The following is a 12,058-nucleotide window of genomic DNA, read 5'->3' as shown; positions in this document are numbered from 1 at the left end:
CCAATCACAGGCTCTTAGCCCAACCCAGCTCACAGAGTTGTTGCTGTGGGGTAAGACAGAGAGTAGTAGGAGGAGAATGATGTACACCACTTTTAAGTTATTAAAAAAAGACAAAAGGTAGGATATAAATCTAATAAATAAATAAATAAATAAATAAATATCAATCAGGTGTGACATCTCAAGGCCATGCCATCATCCATTGTCTTGGAGACAAATTTGCATCCTTTTCTTGAAGCAAAACATGCTCTTCAGCTGCTTAGATATGGGAAATATGCATGATGTGGATGCGGCCTTCCAGAAACCCTGGATGGTCTGACAGAGCCAGAACAGGATAGGTACTAAGCAAATGTTTAGGTACAGACTGCATAAAAATCAGTTCCTTGACTCTATGGACAGGTTGCTGTGTCTCTAATTCCCAAAGACTGAGCCATCTGAAAGATTTGACCAGAAAACTGACTCAAATCTTCCCACATAGGTGTGTCCTCAGTGCCCATCACTGCATCCAGTGACAAGACAAACAGTGCTACAGGAGAATATAACGCTGAGTCAGAATGATAATCATCTGGTGAAAAGCAGAAACACTGCAGTGATTATTTGGTTGCCAAGGCATCACTACTTGCATGTTACCTATTTTATGTATTGGCAAGACTTCTATAGAAGCAGATGGTAGAGGTAAGAAAAAGAAAAAGTCATTGTGAGGTCTGGTGATGGCGGTTGAAGTGGTACTGTGCTAGTGATGAGGATTATCCCCAAAATAATTCTTCCAAGGACTGGGACATCATAGTCAGAGAACCTGTTCCAATCAGAAAATGGAAATCTAGACTTGCTCCCAGGTCCTTTGCACAAGCTAGCGGTGTGGTTCTGTACCAAGTAATCATAAAAAAGTCATTGGTAGAGACAAGAGGCGACAGACCAAGTCAGTGTTAATGCTGGAGATGTGTTTCTGGTCTCATCCTCTGATATTGGCAATAAAGGAGGCGAGTCTTGAATCAACTGAGTCTTGAATGAATTGCCCTGCTATTGCTTCTGTCACCTGCTAGCATTTCTTTTTGTTGTTCTTACACTTAAGATTTTGGAGCCTTTTTGACAATTTCCCCCCTAGAAAGTATCAGTGAATAACCCGGTGTGGGTGGGTCATATTGACTCACTAACTTCCCAGTTTAGAATATGTCAATTCATCCCATTGGCAGAATCTGACTGGGGGATGAGGCAGATCCTCAACACTTGCACAGGCTGCAGCAAAGATAAAAGTTTATACAGGCACTCAAATGATTAACTGAAATCTGAGCCACAGAGGCTACTTCAACACTTCCACCAAGTCAATTACCTTCTTTCACTAAAAGACATGAAGTCTGTCAGACTGAGAATACCTAACTTGCTTTGTAAAAGTTTGGCAATGCACACAGGTTTGGCAACTTATGTCCTTTCCCAGGTCAGAAAAGACAAAGGAAATGGCAGTTGGTGGATGGCAGCTTACTTTCACAGCAGACACTCTTATGGAAAGGTACCTCTAAGGCCATAAGCCTTGAGGCAAAAGGGTTGTCACAAAGACCACAAAGCAAAGGCAAAGAAAATTAATGATAAAGACTTCAGAAAAGGAGGAATAAAACCTCAGTAGTTTCCAAAAACAGCCCACTGAACTAACAGACATTGAGCAAGACTACCACAGCAGTGGTTGAAAGAGAACTGAGAAAACATGTGGGAACGTGCTAGGGACAGGCCCACTGAAATGGCAGGAGAGAGCTCCTCCCAAAGTTCCTCAGCTATAAATGTTTTCCAAATGGGGCTCCACACAGGTGCAGACCCTGTGTGGGATGCACACAGACCAAGAAGAATTAACACTTTGGTACTTCTAGATCATGAGAGGTAACTGCTTCTCAAATTACGATCTCTTCCACTCTGACCTCCCTGCAGGCCTAAGCCAGCAGCTCAATTTAGACTGTTGTTTGTTCTGTTCCAATATTGTTTCTGATTGATACCAGCAATTTTCACACAAAAAGGTGCATGGATACAAAGGTAACTTTGCATAAAGTATAAAGCATACTTTAAAATGTTTATCTACACTTTTCCTGTTATGGTAATATGCCCATGTGTTGTTCTGAAGACAAACTGGTATCCATCTTTCATTCTTGGTCAAAACCAGACACCAAGCAAATATGACTTACAAAGACAGAAAATAGGAAGGCCCCTCAATGGCATTCCCTGCCTGAAAGATATATAAGAACCACAGGTAAATACAAACAACACCTAAAAAGGATGTGTTCAGTATGAAACAAGAACTGAACCTGCAGTTCTTGAAAACACACTATGTGCCATAGTAATTTAATACTTCTTAACTGCCTACAGGGTATGGTCTGGCTAGCTGAGAACTCTGCAGAAAATAAATGTGCAGCTTGTGTTGAATAGACACTTCTACATATATACAAAAATGGCATCATCACTAAAAGGTATAGTCAACCTGTCAGTTAACTAGGTGCGCTAACACAAACAGCAGTTTGTTCTAGCTCTAGACACCTTACAAAATGCATATATGTGTGCGTGCATTGATAGAGCCTGAGTTTATTTCTCCTACCAAGATCATTCTAAGAACACAGGAACAGAGTCTGAGTAGAAGGGGTTAGAATCTGCAGCTGGGATTCCAAGGCCAGTAGACCCAGAGGTAATGCAGATGGGTAGTTAAGAGTTACTCAGCTAGAGACCATGGGAAGGCAAAATCAACCTGCTAAGGAGGAAGATGGTAGATCAGCTAACATTAATCCCAGGGTCTGATGTCAGCAAAGGAGGGCAGATGCTTGTATCTTTATTACTGGCAATACACTTCATTAGTATTTTTAAGTCAGTCTGACTGGCTTGTATTAACTTAATAAAACTTTTAGTTAGAAGGCCAGTGCCTTGGTCTGCTTGGCAGGAGAGAGAGGGAGAGAGTTACAGCCTAGGTGCATTTATCAATTTGAAGCATGTATTTGCAACTGAACCCTGCCAAGTTGAAATATTTGACTAGTAGGTTGCACAGCCAAGAATGGAAATTGCAATGCTAAGGAGTCCTGTCCAGTCCCACAGTGGGTCATGGTGGCTTCCAACTAGACCTCACACTTTCAGAAGTATAGTCTGTGCTACATGTCAGCATGAGCCAACTCCTTTGCAAACTATCTGCCACCTAGCTATATGTATGAAGACTTTAATCAAAGACAGCCTGGGACTAGGTTAGATAGCAATAGCAGGGAATAAAAATTATGGGGGAAGGATAGAGAATGTCATCATTTAGGTCCTGAGTTTTGGAAGCCCTGCAATGCCCCAGGTATGCTGAAGCACCACGTATTTGTCAGTAAGCATTGTTTAGAAGCTAAGAGAACCAGAAATACAGATTATTTTTCAGAGTACCACATTGCCTATTCCGAAAGATCCCTTCAAAAGAATACTTACAGGCAAGGGATTTGATAAGGAATGCTGTGGTGATGATCGTGCAACTGTTGGCACACTTCTTCCAGGGCTTGTTCCTGGACCACTTCCACCAGCAAACTAAAGGGACACAAAAACACACAATAGAGATCAGTAACTTTGTAGGAAAGGTAGGAAAGTGTCAGAATTCTGAATATTCCTGGGGTGGCCAGGAAATGGAAAAAAGAAAACATGCATAGGAGTTGGCCAGATTTAAGACCTACTTTTCCTGTCTTAAATCACATTTGAATGAGATAGGAAAATGTGGCAGTCTACTTGCAAGGGCCTACCCCTCTTAGGCTTTTACAGAGAGTTCAGAGTCTCTGCTTCAAACTGGTCAAGATGTACCAATAGGATTTGCAGATCACATCTGAAACTGACGTACCTCAAAATAATCACTAATTTTATGTCCCCTTGGAGTGACTTTGCCTGGAAAGAAAACACAAATGTTAGCAGATGTGATTAAGCCTTTGAAAACATTAATACTATTAAGCTTCAAAGTTGAATTATTCTAGTTCAATTTGCTTTGATTTAGATACAGGAAGGAAACCAAGAATGGTACTGAAATTAACCATATAGTCTAGAGCAACCTGGACTCTCAGGGAGCCACATGCTGTACTATTCCAGTCCCGTATTGGGAAGAAGTGTGAATTCTGCATGGCCAAATTCTTTCATTATGGATTATGGAAGTACAAGCATGTAAACTGTAGCTCCATCTGTAAAGGACACTTTTTCACACTGCTGATAGTATGTAGAGGATGCGAAAGAACAGATGGCTACTGTATTCCTGCAGCATAAATACTGGCCTGAAACAAACTAACTCTAGAATCACATGCTGCTTGAAGATGGTTCCCAAGAAACTGCCTGAGTTACAAGGCTAGTTCTCAAAGAGTTCCCTGTATCTTTTTGCAAGAAGCATGCTAAATAAGAGAGGGACATGTAGAAAAACAGAAAAAGGAGACAACAGGAGCAGAAGCATCCAAAGAATATGAAAGGGCAGAGAAGAGAAATCAAATATGCCTGGGGATGGCTGAATGAGAAGCAACAACAGTGAATCTAGTGAAGTATTATCAATGAAGGGTCTTAGTTCCAGAACATTAAAAGACTGCTGCAAATTACTCCCAGGTCATATAAGAAATAAAATATTAGAAAAAGAAACATATACTTCAGATATCACTCATAGTTTAGGTTAACATTCTCCAATATACCGTATGTGGTAGGGTTTCTCTAACAGCTGGACTTATTACCAACTGTTTGAATATCCTAATGAGAGGACTTACCTTGACTGGTCTCAAAAGGTTCAGCTTTCCTCTTTCTACTGCGCTGATCATTCTGCTTTTTTTCAGGAGTCTGGAGGCAGGGGGAGAATCCAAAATTAGTTTCTGTAGGCATCCCAGGATTAAAAACACCAAGATACTAAAAATAATAAATTATGTTTGCAGTTGTTTAGTTTTAAACAGAATCTTCTAGCAGAAAATGCGCCTTTTCTTCTATTTTGTTTTGGCTTGACCCCAAGTTAGGATGAGGATCCATTTGCCTAGGAAATATATTAAGCTCAAGTACCTCCAGCTCCTTGTCACTCAGAGAGCCCACGCTGCACAAACTCTGATTAGAAGATTCACTGTTCAAGGGACCCTAATACAGAAAGAAGAATATTACCAGTAGGTAAATTGTATCCTTTACAGTAAATGCGTACTCATGTCCCTTTTCAATATAATGGTCAGCTGACAGTCAGACATTAGAGCAGTAACATTCCTCTTTGGTGCATTTATAAAATCTAAGTTTTGATTCTGGAAAAAAATGGTGCCTTAATATATGCTGATAAATTATTTTGACATTGTTAAATATCTGTAGGATTCTTTGTGCACAGGCAGAGTTCCCTTCCATTTCTACTGCTAGTATTGAATATGTACAAATTTGGGAGCATTCCCACAGAGGCCACAACGAAGAAATAAGGTTAATCTGTTCTGGCCCCTCCGAATGTGGTTGTGAATCAGTTTTTGGTCGCAGCTCAAGTCAAATTTCCCCATAAGGTTCAATGTAAATAAGGTTAATCCGTTCTGTAACTATTTTTTTAAATCAGAAAAGTTTGAAACAAAGCAACAAAGAACAACAAAGTAACAAAGTACTGTACAGTACAGTGGAGAACACTAACTTAGGCGGGGGGAGGTTATTGTTTTGAGGGGGAGTCCCCCTCCATAAGGACATTGGGGAGATCTCTTTCAGGGGTTTTCTCTCTTCTTTGTCTCCTAGCTGCAGGGTCAATTTTGGTGAAAAATCTGTCTATAGTCATGTGTTTTTTCCTGCGCTGCATAATTCTCTGGAAATGAGAGACCACATTATCATTCATCAGATTCAACACTCTGTTCGTTACATTTGTGTTGGGGTGGCGCTTCTCAAAGAAACCCTGGCATGGGCGTGCTCCTGCAGGAAAGACAGGCACAATCTCGGCCATCTCTCCTGCCCCAACCAGCACGATCGCGGCCATCTCCCCCCCCCCCCCCCCGAGTGGGGAGACGGCCAGGATTGCAGTTGCGTTCATGCAGGGAAGATGTGCGTGATCACGGGTGTGCTCCTGCAGGAAAGACAGGCGCAGCACAGCACAGCTATGATCACGCATGTGTTCCCTGCACGAACACGATTGCGATCGTGGCCCTCTCCCCACTCGTGGGGGGTGGGGAGATGGCTGCGATCTTGGTCGTCACCCAAAGCAGAGTTTGTGGCCCAAGTCAAAATTTTCATGAAATTTTTGTTTGTGACCCAAGGCATTCGTGAGCCAAGGTACCACCATATTTGATTCTCTAACTTTCCAGTTAGAGAATCCTTCACTTAAGTACTTTTAAGAGGCACTGGAAACCCCAAAAATGTTATGTTCAACTTTCATCAGTTCCTGCTTGTACCCCAAATGATACATGTTGAGGAGTTTATGCCAAAAGTACAGAAATTGGTATTCCCCTGCCTCACAAGAATGCAACATTCCTGAAAAACTCAGGAACCTTAATCTTAGATTGCCAAGAGAGCATCCCTAGATGCCACTTTAAAAATGCAAATCCCAGCCCTTTGCAACAGATGTACACATTCTTATCCATATATACCAGGAAGAGGCCGGCTTGGTGTAATCACCCAGCAGACCACAGGACAACACAAAAAGACTCAATCTGAATATATTAAACATTTTAGCCCTTCTTAATAGAGGAAAAAAAAACTCAGAGAACATACAGGAATGATTCTCTTCTGAGATAATTTAGACTACAATCCAGACAACCCCTTTAGACTTGCAAAGAATTTTTACCCTTTTTTTAAAACAGCAATCTCTTGTTCATCTCACATCAGAAACCCACTCTTAAAAATTCTGAATTTCAAAAGCAAGTTGTGATGCAGCAAGATTGTTTCAAAAAATAAATAAATAAAACAGTTAAGAGCAAAGAACAATTTATTATTTGCTCACTGAAATCCAGCCAAAGAAACAGAGGGCCTACACATAACTTTCAAAAGCCAGAAGATACCGAAGCCCTAGTTCTTCCTCTCGACTTATTCATAGTTCTACTTTTTATTTGATATGTGATGAAATTATTAAAATGATAATGAAGAACTTTTGAACAGCTGAATTATAAACAAGTATGAAAACATAAATACAAATAATGTATGAGAGAAGAAATATTGCTTGACTTCTACCCAAGGATCAAAATATTTTCACAGATGAACACTCTTTTTTATAGAGCTGCCTTTATGTGCATGTGAAAATTTTAAAAACACAATTGCTGTTAGTACAGTCGTAGAAGGATTAACAGGCCTCACATTTGGTGGAAGTAAAAATAATCTTGTAAATTTGGGGAAGTTTTCCACAACATATCTCTAAAGATGTGGGTCGTTTGTCTAAGATTCCAGGTAGAGATTTTATGATGCAAATACATCTAAGCCACATTAATGGGTTCTGCACAACATGCTAAGCCACCAGAAGGCTGGCCTAGTGCAGTAGTGGCGAACTTATGGCACGCGAGCCAAGTCACCCCACCCCAGCAGCCGAGCATTGGATAACAGCACACATAGGGGCCATGCGCATGTCAGAAAGGAGTAGTGATGCCAGGTGATGATGTCATGTGCTGCAACTCATTAGCCACATCCGAGCTTTCGCATGGCCGGTCAAACTCTGCAGTTGTCCTCAACTTTTTCCCACTCAAAGTCTCCTGCTGATGCTGGGAAAGCAGGACTGTTGACAAGCATCCCTCTCTGCCAGCACTGATAGGTGTGGGAGGTAGAAGAAGTTGCTTGAACTCTAATGAGCTGCTTGTTCAACCTTGGGAATAGGGAAGGCCATGCATAGCAGAAGGATCCACTGTAGTTTCCTTCCTCTTGAGGAAGCAAAGTCAAATGGCACCTCCTTGTCCACTGTCACTTCCAAAATGGCTGTAGCAGTGGGCAAGCATGAGGCATCTGGCTTGTCTTCCTTGAGCAGAAGAAGAAGAAGAAAAACAAGTCAGCATGCCCTGTCCAGTTTCCCTTCCTCCCTGCTTCTGACAATGGTGCCAGGAAAAGTGGGTAACAGGGTTGGAGGCACAAGAGAATTCTTTATTTTTATTTATTTATAAAAGCTTTTATATGCCACTCGATTAGCCAGATGCTCTCAGAACAGTTTACAAGAGAAAAACGAGCAATACGAAAAAACAATATAATCAAGCAAAAACTGAAAGCATGATCAATGGACAGATATAGTAAAGATTTATTAAAGGCTCAAGATCTGGAGGATATGAGCTTGGGGAGGGATATATGATTTAATTAAAATGGATTTGAGCAACACTTTACACCCTGGGCTTAAGTTATTTGGTGAACCCTGCTGTGCTGATTAACTACAGGGGTTCAATGCAGGAACTAGAGGGGTCCTAAGACACATCCCTTTCCTGCTCAGTTCTCCCACTGGTATTTGAGGGAACTGTACGAGAGCACTGAAGGGAGCAGGGGGACAGCTGGAAGTTGTAGTTCAAAACATATGAGGGATTGCTTTCTCCTTGACCTCCCTCAGGGAGGCCATGGAAAAACTTTACCTTCCAGTTCCACCCTTGTGACTGCCATGTACTGGGGTACCACAACTGCTTACTACTAGGAAGATGGGGGCAGCTGCTAAAAAGTGGGCTAATGAGCAATAGCAGTCTCCTGGCATCAGCAGAAGCAGAGCATGGGCAGCTGGAATGATGCCTAACCCTGAGCATGGAAACCTGGTGTGTAGCAGCCCATCCCTTTCTGCCACTCAGCCACAAAGGGTTTACAGTATATCACAGAAGTGAGTACACCCCTCACATTTTGTAAATATTTTATTGTATCATTTCATGTGACAACCCTGAAGAAATGACACTTTGCTACAATGTAAAGTAGTGAGTATACAGCTTGTATAGTGTAGCACTATAGCACTATAGTATAGTGCTGTCCCCTCAAAATACTTAACACACAGCCCTCAATGTCTAAGCAACTGGCAACAGGAGTGAGTACACCCCTAAGTGAAACTGTCCAAATTGGGCCCAAAGTGTCAATATTCTGTGTGGCCACCATTACTTTCCAGCACTGCCTTAACCCTCTTGGGCATGTTGCCACTGGAGTCCTCTTCCACTCCTCCATGACGACATCACGGAGCTGGTGGATGTTAGAGACCTTGCGCTCCTCCACCTTCCATTTCAGGATGCCCCACAAATGCTCGATAGGGTTTAGGTCTGGAGACATGCTTGGCCAGTCCATCACCTTTACCCTCAGCTTCCTTAGCAAGGCAGTGGTCGTCTTGGAGGTGTGTTTGGGGTCGTTATGTTGGAATACTGCCCTGCGGCCCAGTCTCTGAAGGGAGGGGATCATGCTCTGCTTCAGTATGTCACAGTACACGTTGGCATTCATGGTTCCCTCAATGAACTGTAGCTCCCCAGTGCCGGCAGCACTCATGCAGCCCCAGACCATGACACTCTCACCACGCTTGACTGTAGGCAAGACACACTTGTCTTTGTACTCCTCACCTGGTTGTTGCCACACACACTTGACAGCATCTGAACCAAGTAAGTTTATCTTGGTCTCATCGGACCACAGGACATGGTTCCACTAATCCATGTCCTTAGTCTGCTTGTCTTCAGCAAACTGTTTGCGGGCTTTCTTGTGCATCATCTTTAGAAGAGGCTTCCTTTGGGGACGACAGCCCTGCAGACCAATTTGATGCAGTGTGCGGCGTATGGTCTGAGCATTGACAGGCTAACCCACCACCCCTTCAACCTCTGCAGCAATGCTGGCAGAACTCATACGTCTATTTCCCAAAGCCAACCTCTGGATATGATGCTGAGCACGTGCACTCAACTTCTTTGGTTGACCATGGTGAGGCCTGTTCTGAGTGGAACCTGTCCTGTTAAACCACTGTATGGTCTTGGCCATCGTGCTGCAGCTCACTCTCAGGGTCTTGGCAATCTTCTTATAGCCTAGGCCATCTTTATGTAGAGCAACAATTCTTTTTTTCAGCTCCTCAGAGAGTTCTTTGCCATGAGGTGCCATGTTGAACTTCCAGTGACCAGTATGAGAGAATGAGAGCGATAACATCAAATTTAACATACCTGCTACCCATTCACACCTGAGACCTTGTAACACTAACGAGTCACATGACACCGGGGAGGGAAAATGGCTAATAATGCCCAATTTGGACAGTTTCACTTAGGGGTGTACTCACTTTTGTTGCCAGCAGTTTAGACATTGAGGGATGTGTGTTGAGTTATTTTGAGGGGACAGCAAATTTACACTGTTATACAAGCTGTATACTTACTACTTTACATTGTAGCTAAGTGTCATTTCTTCAGGGTTGTCACATGAAACGATACAATAAAATATTTACAAAATGTGAGGGGTGTACTCACTTTTGTGATATACTGTAGCTAAGACATGGTGCACCTAGGTAATGGGGAGGAGGCATGGGTAGGGATGTGTGAGAGGGCTGTTTTCTCCAGAAAATCTGTTGGATTTCTTGGTTTTAGCTCTTTAGACTCCAGTTTGCTTTGCAGCCATTCAGAGTCTGAGTCCCAGGTGAGTGCCAGGAATGAACTCCCACATATTGCACAAGCAGTTCCATTCTTCCAAGCCTGCTGCTGCCACAAGCAACAGGGAGTGAAACGCAGAAGCTTATGACAAAAAGAAAAAAGGATAAAAAACCCCCCACTTTTGGCTACCAGACATGCAGGAAGGATGCTCTATGTATAAGAAAGTTCGCAAGTTACCCAGGAGACATGCTTTCACACGGCCCAGATACAAATACTAATTAATTTAAAGGGGAATAGTCATGAATAACTTTGAGACATAGATGAGAAAGGTCAAGCCTGAGATATTAAAATACAGCAGGACCCCCATATCCACTGGCTCAATTTTTGCATTTTCATTCAACCATGGTTAATCTTGGCCTGAAAGAGAAGCTATAAAGTGACAATGAAAGTCTTAAATTGCTGAGGTAAGAATGAATGAGATTGGGAAGAGGACATGTACACAGTTTGAGTTTACTTTGCCATTTGCTGTTCATTGCTCACAAGCACCTGCTTGCTATTGGATACTGCACTGTATAGTATTTTCTATTCTCTATAGTTTCAGGCATTTGCTGGGGGCCTGAAACTGATCCACATGGATACAGGGGTCCTGCTGTATATATATTCTCAAACAATCTGCACTGCACATACTAGACAAACTGGGGTCCTTCCACTCCCCAAAGTTGCAGTCCAAAGTCCCTTGTCAAAGACTCCAGATGGCACTAAATTATTTAGGGTACTTAAAAGAGGGCTCCGAGGAGCTTCAAAAGCAAATGGCAAATGTGGCTGAATGTAAGCAAGCATAAAAGCACATTTGGGCAAAAAGTCTCAACTTCCAAGTCTATGTTTATAGTATCTGAGTTAGTAGTGACTGTTCAAGAAAGAGATCTTGGGTTTCTGTGTAATTGTCTGGAGCATGGGCAGCCAGATAACAAGACAAATGCACCAGGACCCAGGCAACAAGCCAAGGTGGTACAAGCCCAAATCCCATAACCAATCCACCTCACAAGTCCAAGCCATAATGCCAAACAGGCCAGGGTCAAAATTGAGATTCAGTTGGGAAGCTAGATGAGATGCAGCCCATTAGGTAAGCCCATTAACGCTATTTTAATTGTTAATATTATTTATTTTATTTTTTGGGCCAGGTCAACTCATATTATATTGTTTTATTCTGTCCTTATTTATTATTGTGAGCTGCCCCGAGGCTTTGGTGAATGGGGTGGCATAGAAGCCTTCTGAATGAATGAATGAATGTGTGGCCAGAATGAGTCAGTGGGCAACAGTCAGGTCAACAGCACAACAAGGAGCAGGTACCTTGGAGCAAGAACAGCAGTGGGGATCAAGAACCTGGAACAGCAGAAGCCAGGAACCAGAAGCAGGCAAGATTCATACATTAAGGACTTCAGAACACTGGAAAATACTGTTACAGAGGCAGCTCCGGAGGGAAGAGCCAGCTCTGAAAATAGCTCTTCCCTCAGGACTCCCAGGTGGTGCTTGTGAAGCCCCCCCCCCCCCCCCCCCCCAGCAGCTGCAGTAGAGTCTGGCACCAATCCTGCAGGGTTATTATTCTGCTGCTAGGCCAGCAGATGGAG

The 12,058-nt window shown here is 42.7% G+C and overlaps 1 protein-coding gene across 6 annotated transcripts in view; it reads right to left on the bottom strand.

Annotated features, from left to right (window-relative positions):
* TLK2 (tousled like kinase 2) overlaps window positions 1–12,058 on the bottom strand; it is a 64,711-nt gene that overhangs the window by 37,832 nt on the left and 14,821 nt on the right. For all 6 annotated transcript variants that reach the window (XM_044447042.1, XM_044447037.1, XM_044447036.1 and 3 more), the window contains exons 3-6: window positions 5,002–5,073; window positions 4,719–4,788; window positions 3,824–3,867; window positions 3,424–3,519 (exon numbers count right to left, since the gene is read on the bottom strand). In XM_044447042.1, coding sequence (XP_044302977.1) covers window positions 3,424–3,519; window positions 3,824–3,867; window positions 4,719–4,788; window positions 5,002–5,073 — 282 coding nt within the window. The remainder of the gene's footprint in view (window positions 1–3,423; window positions 3,520–3,823; window positions 3,868–4,718; window positions 4,789–5,001; window positions 5,074–12,058) is intronic.

Source organism: Varanus komodoensis, unplaced genomic scaffold (assembly GCF_004798865.1).
Source record: "Varanus komodoensis strain SLA01 unplaced genomic scaffold, ASM479886v1 scaffold50, whole genome shotgun sequence".
NCBI classification, from domain to species: domain Eukaryota; kingdom Metazoa; phylum Chordata; class Lepidosauria; order Squamata; family Varanidae; genus Varanus; species Varanus komodoensis.
The sequence above is the reverse complement of the archived record's forward strand: the minus strand, read 5'-3'. Positions and strand labels throughout refer to the sequence as shown.